The 13,196-nt window shown below is 37.2% G+C and overlaps 1 protein-coding gene across 2 annotated transcripts in view; it reads right to left on the bottom strand.

The window, feature by feature from the left end:
• Positions 1 to 9,275: 9,275 nt before the first annotated feature.
• slc48a1a (solute carrier family 48 member 1a) overlaps positions 9,276 to 13,196 on the bottom strand; it is a 5,519-nt gene continuing 1,598 nt past the window's right edge. The window contains exons 2-4 of one of the 2 annotated variants that reach the window (XR_001662321.1): positions 12,408 to 12,575; positions 11,427 to 12,292; positions 9,276 to 11,365 (exon numbers count right to left, since the gene is read on the bottom strand). Coding sequence is in view for 1 of the 2 variants with exons in the window: in XM_007553634.2 (XP_007553696.1) it covers positions 12,156 to 12,292; positions 12,408 to 12,575 (305 nt within the window). In the remaining variant the exon portion in view is untranslated. Of the gene's footprint in view, positions 12,293 to 12,407; positions 12,576 to 13,196 lie in introns of both variants that reach the window. The other variant, XM_007553634.2, reaches the window with a different exon arrangement.

The raw sequence follows: 13,196 nt of genomic DNA, 5'->3' as shown, positions 1-13,196 counted from the left end.
ACTGCTGTGGGTCTGCAGTTGCTGACAATACAGTTGAGAAACCCAGAAATCCCTCACACCAGGCATATATAACATTATGACCACCAACAAGGTAAATAATGATTATTTAACGCAAATTTGTTGAGTTAGAAACAGGAATGATGTGCAAGTGTCAAAATTTGAGGCTTTGAGATTCTAATTGCAATATGAAGGCAACTGGATCAGAACACCTCCAGCACTGCAGCTTTTGTGGAACAAGCTGTGATCCATCTCTATTAAAAAAGGTAAAAGAAAATAAAAACATCATTGATGCATGAAGAGAGTGAAGGCAAGCCTGGGTGATCGATCCAACAGATGTGGCTCAGATTGTTGAAAAAGTTGATGCTACTTCAGGCAGAAAGGTGTCGAAATGCAGTGCATCACAATTTGTTGTGCATACGGCCACAAAGCAGCATACCAGTGGAGACCATTGAAGACTATGACATCACTCAGGTCAATTATGAGCCCAGGCACAAAGAAAAAACTGATCAGCAATTGGTTGTGGCGTACAAGAACAGAAAATGTGAATTAACCTCTAGATTCTGTTTTCATCAGCTTTTTTTCTGGCATCCTGTCAGTCATGATCTGTATCCTATTATAGAAGAAGGTAAAACTGAAGTTGGCCCATGAACACCAGAGACAGGGTCAGCGACAGTGGGCAGAGTCCAGCACACAATGGGAGCGAGCTTCACAGCAGCAGCCAGGGAATACGTTGAAGTTTTCAACACATAAAACGGGTAATTAAAGATGCATCACTATCTCTCAGAAAAAGGTTTTTTGTTTATTGTTTTGTTGCATTGTCCAACTAAAGCCTTCAGTATTAATTTATTTTAATTAAAACACCACTGGGTTTGGATTCCCCTGATGGAGCAGGCAGGTAAACAAAAGTGGGCCCGAACCCCTGGGTGCTGCCAGCTTAGCCTGTCTATTTACCGAGATAAAAGCTGAAGAATCCTCCTCTGGGCTTCAGACTGTTGTGTTTCTGCATCAGGGACAAACAGATGTCCCCAAGAGACATTGCACAGACTGAGGGAAAAACAAAACTGCCAGAGATTTCAAGCCCATTTCGTCTTCTATTCAGCCTGCACGCTTTATTTCCATTCTGTGTGCCGCTCTGTTAGCAGCAGCTCACTGGAAAGCTGATGAGAATGTGTTTGTGTTAATGATTCAGATTTATAATGCATGCTGAAAGTTTGCACTTTCACCAGTGTTTATCTGTTAATGGACTCAGAAATTTGTAGATATGAGTGGTTGAGCGTGAAAAGCTGGTAAAATGCTGGCTCAGGCGACTTTATCAATATTATGGTGTGAAAAAACTCATTGTAGTTTTATTGTCGGCTTCACATAGATGCTCTATCGATCTAACTGGGAAGTCTGACAACCAGCTCTTGAGTCGATCATGCAGTTCTCAGAATAAATGAGGCAGCTGTGCACAAGCTACAAAATTCTGATAGTGTAATAACAGTGGCAACCCTCATAATGACGCTGAAAAGCATCATGTTGCGTTTTCTCATACTGTAGTTTTCTAATGAGTTTTCCTAGAGTTGCACCACACTGCGTTGTTTTTCATTGTCTTGCCTGATGTCTCCACGCTCAGTGAGGAGCCGGGCATAAAGTTGTTACTCTTCCTTTTGCTATTTGTTTGTTTTTTATTTTTATTTTTAATTGAGAAGAGTCACTTGCTTAATGAGTGACTCATTGTGTTAAATGAAGTAAAGGCGCAGTAATATCACACATCATCCAGGGGTGTCAAACTCATTTTTTTTTTGGGCCAAATCAAGATCATGAGAATGTACTGATAAAATCTGTTCACAAACTGTTAAAATATCAATGAATTCTTCAAATGTATTAAGGGAAAAAAATGTTAAAGGTTCAAATGTAACAAAAAAGAACCCATTGCATCTGCAAGTTGCTAAAAAGAGGAGAAAAAATTAGAAGCAGGTTGAGCCGCATTTTCCATCAGACAAAAGGTTGTGGTTTAAGTCGTCCATAAATAATTAAACAACCCTTAATAGCAGACAGAAACTAAATAATTTTATGCCCTAATTAATCATGCGAGAGAGTTCCTTTGTTGGTGGATCTAATTGCTGCTGAACTATGGGAGTGAGACAATGTGCAGCATTAATTAATACCAGCTATCTGTGATCAGATTCGCTTTCAGCAATTCTGTAAACAAACTGCGTCCAAAGGCATTTTGCTGATGCGGCACAATCAAGATTTATGGTTCCCTTGCTGTAAACTGGTCTGCTAATTAAAGGGGATACAGAACCCTCCCTGCATGTGTAGGCTTGTGCAAAATACTAACAACTGATGCTTCATCAATGTCAGACCTCCATTACTTGGATTTCCAGAGGTGTCCAGCTGTGGCTCTTTCATCATCCTTCGTTCTTTAAATGAATTGATGATCTTGGACCTTTGAGTTTTTATTTTAATTCCCAAACTGGCAACTAAACATTTTTTTCATATAACATCACAATGTGAGTGAAAGAAGAGAAAGACCGTATAATTTGTCTGCATAGTGTGAAGCCACTGGGCGCATGAATAAATTTTATTAAAAAAATCTCCTGGTCTCCAGTTTATTAACCAAATCCTGTTAATTAAACTGTCAATGAATGTTATAAGAATGTAAAAGTATTTTTTATCTTAACTTTAAATACAGAAGAGATATGTTCAACTGTAATTAAAGTATTTTATTTAAGAAGGGATTTAGCTGGAAGTCCTTTGTAATTCACTTTTGAGGCTTTTTTCCTTCAACTTTAGAAATAAAAGCTAAAATGTCAAGAGGGTGCAACGAAAAAAAACAGCATTTTGCAAGCATGATTGAACAAAAAGGGTTAAGATACACAAATCACAAGGCAGCAATGTCTTAAGGCATTTAGAAATAATGTAGACAAGTTGTTGAAGTTAAAACTAAGCATGAAAATGAGAAAGATAGAAGATCATGAGTAACTTTTAAAGCTTTGTGATCATTTCAGAACCTGCTGATACAGGCAGAAATCTCCCAGTTTAACCTTGTTAGTGATCAGCTGTAGGAACAAATGCTTCGTCAGATCAGCAGACAAATAGACAAGCTGGTTGAAAAGGACAGAAAAGCAATAAAAGCTCAAATAACTACTGGTTACAAACAGGGTATGCAGAAAACAACCTCTGAATGCAAAACACCGAAGCAGAGCCGCAAAAACAGCAAACTGATTTAATTCTTGTCAACTAAGAAGAGGAAATTCAGAATAAAGCTCAGTTATATGACCCGTATAAATGACCATATATAAGACAAACTTGTTATAAAAAACAGTCGTCTAGCAAAAAATTCAGGATTGGAATAAATTACCTAAAAGTATAAGAGATCTAAAAACCACATTTAAAAAAAAGAGTATTCAAATGTTATTTTTATTTTAAATCTAGGTTCGTGTGTGTAGCTTATAAAATATAATACATTGTTCATATTATATGTTAATGGTTTGATGTGTTATGTTTTTGTGTTTGACCCCAGAAAGATGAGTAAAGATCTGGTGGAAACTAATGGGGATCCTAAAAGAAATAAACAAATAAACTCAGGCTAAGGTTCACACGGTTCTCATTAAAGTTTGATAGTCACAGATTTTAATGGGTCACAATTTCAGCTGCAATTTGGCATAAACAACCTGAAAACATGGATCCACTCAGCCGTGTTAAATGTTTGTCGCGTTATGCTGTGAAAGGTATTTTCTTGACACAGTTTGAGTCCTTTATTGCTAATTGAGAATTACTGTGCATGTTCATGTCTTTATGATTACATCAATATGAACCAATCTAGGTCCATTTTGATGGTAACATACCAATAAGGACCAAAATAACTGAGGAAGAAATCTTTTACATCTCCAGAGAAAATGAGTGCAGTGCAAAGGAAGCACCATTTGTCACCAGCGCTAATAGAAAAATGAGATACATTTAAACATCTGCATTTCAGAAATGACAAAAGCAAGTACACACTATGTTTGTGTGCAATTGTCCTGTAATTATGCTGTAAATGGTAATCAAATAATCAAATTTCAAAAGGAGAGACGTTTGAGAGAATTACATCAGTTCTGATAATTTTTCAGTTCATCAGAATAAACCTCTCATATAAAAAACATCAACTCAAGCTAAACAAAAAATGCAACAATTAACCCACAGCCACAGATTCCCTCCCATTCAATGAGGAGAAACCTTTCCAGGGAACTAAATTAAAGCTGATGGCCATAGAAGCCTTGTAATCACTTTTAGTGTCAATTTGCCGTAAAGACAAAGGGGAGTCGAGGAGCAGATGTGTGCCAGAATACCTTAGGATGATTTCTTAATAGCTTTATAAATCCATTCATGCATCACAGGCTGGCAGCAGCACTGACAGGCTGCTGCCAGGCGAGTCGCCTGAGGCCTTGAAGCAACACGTCACAAATAAAGTTATTATATTTTACATACTTTTCTTTGTTACTGTTTTTATCTGGCAACAATAAGGAGTGTAAAGTCTGTTGCTACAGCCCATAAATTTCAGTTTTAACACTTACTAAGCGGAGTCTAAATGAAATGTGAAATGGTGATAAAATGAAATGTGTTAATTTGTAAATCCTTTGAGGTCTAAAAACAACCATAAATGGGAAAATGTGTCAGTTTAAAAAGGAAGAATCGAGAATGTTTTCAGATATTAAATGTTAATTTTGAATTTAACTGTAAAAAGTAGCAAATAAGAGAACTCCTTCAGTATAAAACTGCAGAATTATCTAGTGATTAAAGGAACATTGCAACATTTCTGTGAGGAGTTTTTATTTCCATTCTGTATATAGTTACAGTGCCTTTTGAAAAATATTGATACGCCTTCAACTTTTTCACATCGTCAGCCTCAACAATGAACAATGTTTTGCTTTCTTTCCATATCACTCAGATTAACTGCTATAAACTACTAGAACCACATTTAAATGTCTATATTTTTACAATGCAACAGTTTAAAAAACAACTTCTGAACACAGAACTGCAAATAGTTTAATATTTTCATCAAGTGGCATTCATAAAACTGAAATACAAACTTAGTTGCATGGTCCACAATGGCTGAATCTTCTCCCGCTGCATATGGAATGAGGTTTTTCCATACATTCCAACTTCTCACCACAGTAAAATATTATATATTAGGTTAAATGGACATTTCATCCTTAGGTGAGAGTAGAAATTTAGTTTCAAAATATTGAGTGTGGTCCTAAAAAGAGCTTACAGGCCAGCAAAGCTAAGAAACTGCTGACCCTATGTTGTTTCACTCCTGGTTAGCCTCTCACAACGTCTCACCTCCAGAGGGACGCGTTCAGAGTGCTTGGCTGGCTGCACCTCACAGCTGTGCTCATGCACATTCTCGGTTAATTACAGGAGCTCTGCACATTCAGCAGGTTTCCCCCACTGTTATTCTGAAAGGTGAGCAATCGAAGCCGCAGCGCAGCCATCATCATCTGTTTGTTGCTGGAGTCTCATAAAAAGCATCCATCAGCCTCTTCTCCGGATTGAAAAGCCTTCGCACAAACAAAAACAGACATTTCATTTAAATAACTGATAGTGAAAAGATGCTTAATCAACCATACAAGTTCAACACGGCAATTATTCATTTTCATAAATTACAAAATGACATTCAATATTGGCATTCCTCTTCATCTCCTCAAGAGTAATCAGTGCTCAAATAGTCTCTGTGAAGCCAAAGTTAGTCTTTAAGGATCAATGATGAATGAATGCTAATAAGTGAATCTGTCAGCTTGTGTAGAAAAACAACAAAGTATCTATTTATGATCTTTAATGATCCTTCTCCTCATTAACGAAAGCAGCTTCATGTTTTCCTCAATCAGCCTGGGGGTGGTTCACATATGTAAAGTCAAACAGACTTTATGTACAACCGACATGATTCTGTAATATAAAGATAAAAAGACAACATGTTCATGCAAATAAGTGTTATTATTAGCATTATTTTTTATTAGTAGCAGTAGAAGAAGTAGTAGTACATAGAAACCAGTTTGACATATGCCCTTAATTAAGGTATTTTACAGACTAATTAAACATCAAACACTAAACATTCACTTTACTGTGTTTTTACCAGGCGACAGAATATTGTAAGACGCCTTAATTAGCTTTAAAATATGGTGGTTAGAGTTCATAGTGCAGTATGATTAAAGCTCTTAATGTGAAGATCTGCAAGAAGCTGCTTCTTAGCACATCTGCTGTATATAATAAGCAGATCCACTGCTACAAAGTTGGTAGGTCAAAAAGTTTTTCGCAGGTCAAATAGACAATCCAGAACATTATGAAGATTGCAAACATTTGGCTAAAATTGAGCAAATTCAAAAACATGTTCAAAAGCCTTATTGACACAACTTTAGATGATTTAAGGTCTAAAATGCTGCCATCTTTAACACTTGGTGTTCTGAAATGTCTCACTTTTACTGAGTGTGTCAAACTCTGCGTTTGATGGACAATCAAAAAACTTTGATGGTGTGTCTAGTGTTATTTGGTGTTATTTTTAGTGTAAAGCAACAATGCTAACTGTCAGACAATTTACCATGGTAATTAACACAGATGATAACACTTATTTAAGTGTGCAGATAAGGACTTCCCTGGCTGCATTGTCCCAAGTGTAAAGTGTGGTGGAGGGAGAGAAGTGAAGTTATCTTTTAAGGTTCCTTCTCTCCATGGAAGGAGCTCTTAGTGCTGCCAAATATAAAGACTTTTTGGACCAATTCATGCTCACAAGTTGAGGTACCTCCTTCCTGTTGCAATATGCAAAATTAGCAAGAACTTGACTGACTTACATAATGTTCTCTGAAACGTCTTGGTGAGCGTTTATACAAACAGTTGAAGCTGTTGGAGCAGCTCCAACTTAAAGCATCACCAGCTTAAAGAATAGATTCTAACAATATGTTATTAAAGTTTAGGTGTGCAAAGAGGCTCAATGTTTTGGCCAGCAGAGTTCCCATTTTTTCCTGGTTTAGCCAAATAGAGAAGGGTGATCATCACAGTATTCATAAGCTCAGAAATACAGGAGAATTCATTGGATGCATTAAGCAAGCATCTGATTTCTATATGTCGAAAAAGGACTTCACTGAAATTTTATTTTCTTTCCTCTGTGCCTGTGCCACAGATTTCAGGAAAGTGAAGAGGAACAGAAAAAGTACCACCATCGATTTAAAAACAATTTAGGGCTATTCCAAGTCCAATGAAACTGGAATGGCTTTGACTATAAGTGCACTATGTTTCTTAAAGAATAGCATAACTAAAGCAAATCTAATATCTCTGAAAGTAAATCAAAGTTACAACATGCACTGAGAAGCACTCTAGAAGATAAGACAGACATCTGCACTGACAAAATTCAGATGTATGCATTGTTGTCTAACTAACAGATAACTACAAACTCAACAAATGTACAAACATAAATTAGCCTCAGTCATCCTGTCCATCTTTTTATTCTTCTGCAGCAATAAGATGTGTAAAAGGCTCATGTTTGGTTCTCTGACCAGCCTAAGACAAGATTTCCACCATAAAGTCGAGCAAACATAGAAAGTGACAGCCATATCCATGGAAAGTGGAAAAAGTGGGACTGAGAGCAGCTCTATGCTGCCTGGGCAACTTATCACTGTCATCACACAAAACTGCTGCAGATAAATCACCCTGATTTACCAGGAACTATCTGGGGACCAATGCCCAGGAAGAAATATGGGCTGAGGGGAGAGATAGAGGAATATAAAGCTCTGACAGGAGGGAGAGATTTGCCAGGAGGGCAAACACGTGTTTGGAAAGTAGCCAAACTGTGAGCTAAATCATTAAAGAATGGCACAAGATTTTATGCAAGGCAGTGGCTTTCTGCCATATGATGCCACCAGAGAAACGTGAACTGTCTGACCTTGGAGAAGCTGGATTGAGCCTCTTCTAACCCATCGACGACATCACACAGTTGGGTTTCTTTAGAGCTCGCTCCATAAAGGGAGACGGGTAAATAAACTTTCAGTCTTTGCACAGAGCATCTGGTAGTCACAAACAAGTCTTTGAAGAGCTCCCGTTTTCTGATTTCTCTTTATTTTCCTTCACAAAAGTCTATCACACATATCTAAGCTTTGCATTGATCGATGCCGTTGGGCTCTCTGCTGTTTGATCTCCTACAAAGCTTGTCAGACCTGGAGTTTGTGTGAAAGGAAGAAATGTAGTGTGTAGCCAGACTGGATTTCTGTTCTGGAAGAGTGTTTTCAATGTCCTGTCAAGTATCTCATCAAAGTCTGCAAGGTTGAGTGACAAACTGTCAATCGGGGGCAATTTCCTTCAACAGGGACAGGAAAGTTGTACAGATTTAATGGGGAAAGGTAAGAGTTGTTAAAATTCTCCTGCTAGAAGGACAACAATCCTATAGAGCTACAATGAAGACTAAGGTTTGCAAACTTTTAGATAAGTATCTGCTTAAACACACCTGGATCAAATAATTTGGTCATTTGCAGGATTCTGCGGAGCTGGACAGAAAATGTGGTTCAGTGGAATTGGACAAAGGATGCATGTAAAAGTTGCTCATCTCCAACGACTGGTGACAAGAGTCTGAGGTTTCTACTTTAGATCCAATCATGATCATGTGCTAAAATGACAATCCTAAGTGGTTACGTAGAAGGCAACTAAACTGGAAAGTTCAAGTTGAGAAACCTTTTGGAGGGCGGTGAAAAATCTTCAAGAAACAAAGTCCAGTTTCCTTCTGGCCACAGGAGGTTGATTTTTGAAAACCTGCAAGCACTGCAAGTTAAGCATCTGGAAGTTGTTCCCAGTTATGAAGCAGCTCCACAATCCTCTTCCTGATTTTCTGATTTCACTTGACTTTCCAATTGTGTCAAACAATAAAGTATTGTTTTCCAGCTCTGCTTCTGAATTAGTTAAAAATATTAGTTAACCTATCAGGCGGCTCCTTAGCCATGACATCATCATCCGGGATTTCACTTGCTTAAAAGAATAGTAATCGTTCTGTAGACGTTAATAAAGAAATATTTGAGGTATTTGTTATTGCAGCATTTAGCTACTAGGAACAATTTTGGTTATTTTAACAGACCTAAAACAGCAGAAGTTTGGTGTAATATAATTTGAGACAGTGAGAAAATTTGTATTTTTATTCTGTGCATTTAAACATCAGGTTTAAACTATATGCATAAAATATTTTTGCTTGAATTTGCTTCTCACATAAGCAACTATTTGGAGTTACAGATGTTCCACTTCAGATAAATGTATAAACGTAAGCTGGTTCAGACTGCTGCTGTATCTCTGCTTTATTAATGAAGACTTGACATGACAGAAACAACAATAAATGCATTTTAATGTGTTTGGTTTGTACTTGTAGTATTCTCACATGCAATCACTGACAAATACTGTACATGTATCATAATTAAAATGTAGACAAGAGAAACAATGAAACAAAAAACAAAGAAAAGAAAAAAAGACCTTAGCTTGATTAGTGAAATCAAACCAATAGGAAATTGAATGTTACATATACTTGGTTTATTACAACATTCCAGGGTTGAGACAGAAATGACAACCTGTGTGCAAAACAATGGCAACAATGTCATTTACTAAAGTGCAACTCTGTATCAAATCCATGTGTTTTTCCAAAACAGGAATGTTAAGAGTATCAGAAAGTGTTTTGTCTCCCCCTTGTGGAACAAACAGAGAAAAGCACTTTTTACATCAGAATTACAATTTTTCATCCCATATTAATAATAGCATTAGTAATCCAATCGCATTGATAGTTCTGTGATAAATCAAGCTTTAAATTAGAGCATCTGAACTTGAAAATGTTTTTTTTTGTTCTTAAATGATGCAGGGGAGCCGAAAGGACGTCACACCAGACGATAGCAGGGCTAAATATTAATGCCGATGTTCACTGAAAGGTGATCATCAAGAAAGTACTGCAGGAACTCTAAATGCTGGACAGGATCAAGAAGTGGAGAGGCTGCAACACGCTTAGAGTTGTTACTAAAAATAAAATGCATTACAAAGTGTATGTGATAGTTTCGTCAGGGAAAAGTTACACAACCCCTCGCAGATTTGAGGACGTAAATGTAGAAAATAACTCATTTAAGGAACTCGGCGACAACTGAAAGCAGGGAAATGTGCTGCCAAAACGCCCTCTTCTTGCATGCAAGTGTTTTGTGGTGCAACGTTTGTTTCTTGGTGTAGCTGTTGCAACAAGACTCCACAAACGCATAATCACGTCTATCATTTTAGACTGAAGTAGTGACAGTTCAAAACTAAGCAAGTAGCTGCTAAATGCATCAATAACCTTCAATCAAAGTGAGCGTTTAATATGCAACAGGGAAAACAAGCATTGAGGATGTTTTTCTCAGTAAATCCATTTCTAATAGACGTATTGATATGAAATTCACAAAGTGGAATGACAGGTAAAGCACTGGAAATAGGAAGGAAATTAGGTGCAATATGTCTATAATATAATCTGGAAGTGGAAAGACAATAATTTCACCCTAAAAATAAGTTAAGAGAATAAATAAGTTAAGAGACACACAGCATGTCAGGAAAACCAGGAGGGATTTTCTCCAAGAAAACAATAAGTTATTCACTCAACCACTCTCTGCACAAGACTCCACTACTGAAGAAAAGGCATTTGAAACCTGTTTGAAAGTTTACAGAGCATTCGGACAAGTCAATAAAATACTACAATAAAAGAGTCTAAATATGTATCAACATTTTGTAGCTGTGATGACAAAAAGCTGAAAATTCATCATCACCGTTTTCAGCTATAAATCTCTTACTGGACATATTTGCAAACACAAATAATGTTCCCAATATCATCTGGTTTCATTCAGTAATGCCACAGTGCTGCTAAAACATATCCAGCAGAAGCATTAAATCATATTTTAAAACACAAAAGCAGCTTTTACGGCCGATCTCTTGGAGTTAACAAAGGAGAGAAGAGCCAACGGTAACAACCTCAATTATTTCAGGTTTTCCATCGATTAGAGTGCATCGTTATCATCACAGAATAAACGATTGATCATTTCATGATATGAGTAAACAGTATGATGAATTCCTATCCCTAACATTACACAGGCACACTCCCTGTAATTGAAGGAAGGATAAATAGACATCACTGATAAGAATCTGACGATGAAATGAGGGGTGGATTTTTAAACAACACAGTTTCTCTCACACAGAGTCATGGGAACTCTCAGACAGAAAATAAAGTAACCAGAAGAACTTTAACAAAATTCACACGGATGTTCTGGTGTGAACGTCTGGAAGATGCCGTTACGAAAAAGCCTTTTGACAAAGAACTAAATAGAAAATTCATCAAGCTTCTTCAATGCTTATTACCTGTGCCATTCCACTTTTCTCCATGTAACTTATAGGATTATTATGTCTTTATTTATTTGTGTCCATCACCCAACATCTGCTTTGAATTTCATGTCAATAGCATCTTTAAAAATGTATTTATGGAGAAAAACATTGACATATTTAACACCTATTTTCCCCACTGTAAATTATCACATGTGCAACTGCTACTTTTAAGAGAAATAAAACATAAGAGTATAACCTTCTAAAACTATAAGAGTATTTTTATATTCTTTTGGGTATGAGAACTAATTCAACTTCAGTGGCACCAACGTCTAAACATCTGCTATCATGAGATCTGTGGGAGACGATGAACTTTAATGATGCCGTTCTCTTAGACGCGTCTTCGAAAGCCACCATCAACCTACCAAGCGTGTGGTTTCATTTTGAGCATTTCATTTTGGTTCTGAGAATTTCTGTGTTAAACGGTGCATTACGACACCATAACGGTGGTGATTTCCATTCACACAAGTTGTTTTACAACAATCGAGAGATAAAATCTCAGGAAAAAAAACTCCCTACATTCCCAGCAGTGCACTGCTCCAGTCCGAACAAGCATTCACCTTTAACTGTAACTGGTGGTTAGGTAGTAAAACAGGTTACAAGACGAAGAAAAGAGCTTGTTACGCGAGAGCAACAAGTGCATCTCCGCGTGGTAAAAGTCATACGACTTCCAAATCAGCCACGTCTGCTTTTCCTCCTGTTGTTCCAAAGCTCAAAGTCCAGCTCCTGCTGGCATTCCTAAATCCTTCAACCTTCACCGAAGTCTATAAAAATCCTCCTGGCTAAAAGTCGCTGAGGATGCTGATGTCGGCAAACTCCTGGCGGTATCTGTAAGAGTACAAGGCCAACAGGAAAGACCATTTGAGCGTCAGGAAGCTCCAAATGCAGGAAAGGTAGAGGCTCCGCGGGTCGATCAGAGCTGTGGGGCAGAAATGACACCAAGCTTAGGGTTTGCTGGAGAATCCACATTTTTATAACTGAAACATTACATTACTGGACGTTTTAAATGTTAGACACCAAAAGAAGAGAATTACATTGTTTCTGTGTGATGGCCAGACTTAGAAAGGTAAAGGCGGCAGCGACGGCCAGAACTGAGAAGATTGCACCGACAGCAATGAAGAATTTGAGGCCCTTGAGCCAGGTGCGCCAGAAGTCCTGCAGGTACATGATGTGAGTGACTAGAACCCAGAACGCCAAAACTCCTGTCAGAAGACAAACACACACACACACACACACACACACACACACACACAGGTTACATTATTTCAATACGACTGCAACAAATTGGTAGCAAAGTGTTCAAAAATCAAAAACTGAAATCATAAAAAGTTTTCAACAAGGAATGAGTTGGTCCACTGTATCCCAGTATAAAAAAGATTAAAAATATTCCAACTTAAAGTCCTTTTAAAAAGATGCCAGAGGAAGTCCCTAAGAGTTTTCTCCAGCTGTTTGGAACAGAAATTAACTCCTATTTCCACACTTAGCACTGTTAGGGCTGAAACTAACAATTATTTTACTAATCGATTAATCTATCAATTATTCAGACAATTAATCGAATACAAATCTTAGCACATGCTAAGCTTTTTTATACAATATGCAAATAAATAAAAGCTTCTATAAGAAAAATATTTTAGCGCCATAACGTAGCATTCCTTAAATAAATAAGAATTTACTTAAGGTGAAGCTGAAACTATAACATTTGAGAATTTTTGGTTAAACATATTCAAAGACAAAGGTAAATCTGTACATATGCAATGTACACTGCTCAAAAACATAAAGGGAACACTCAAATAACGCATCCTAGATCTGAATGAATTAAATAT

This window comes from Poecilia formosa, unplaced genomic scaffold, assembly GCF_000485575.1.
Source record: "Poecilia formosa unplaced genomic scaffold, Poecilia_formosa-5.1.2 Scaffold57, whole genome shotgun sequence".
NCBI lineage: Eukaryota > Metazoa > Chordata > Actinopteri > Cyprinodontiformes > Poeciliidae > Poecilia > Poecilia formosa.
Note: the sequence above shows the minus strand (reverse complement) of the source record. Positions and strands in the feature narration are given on the sequence as shown.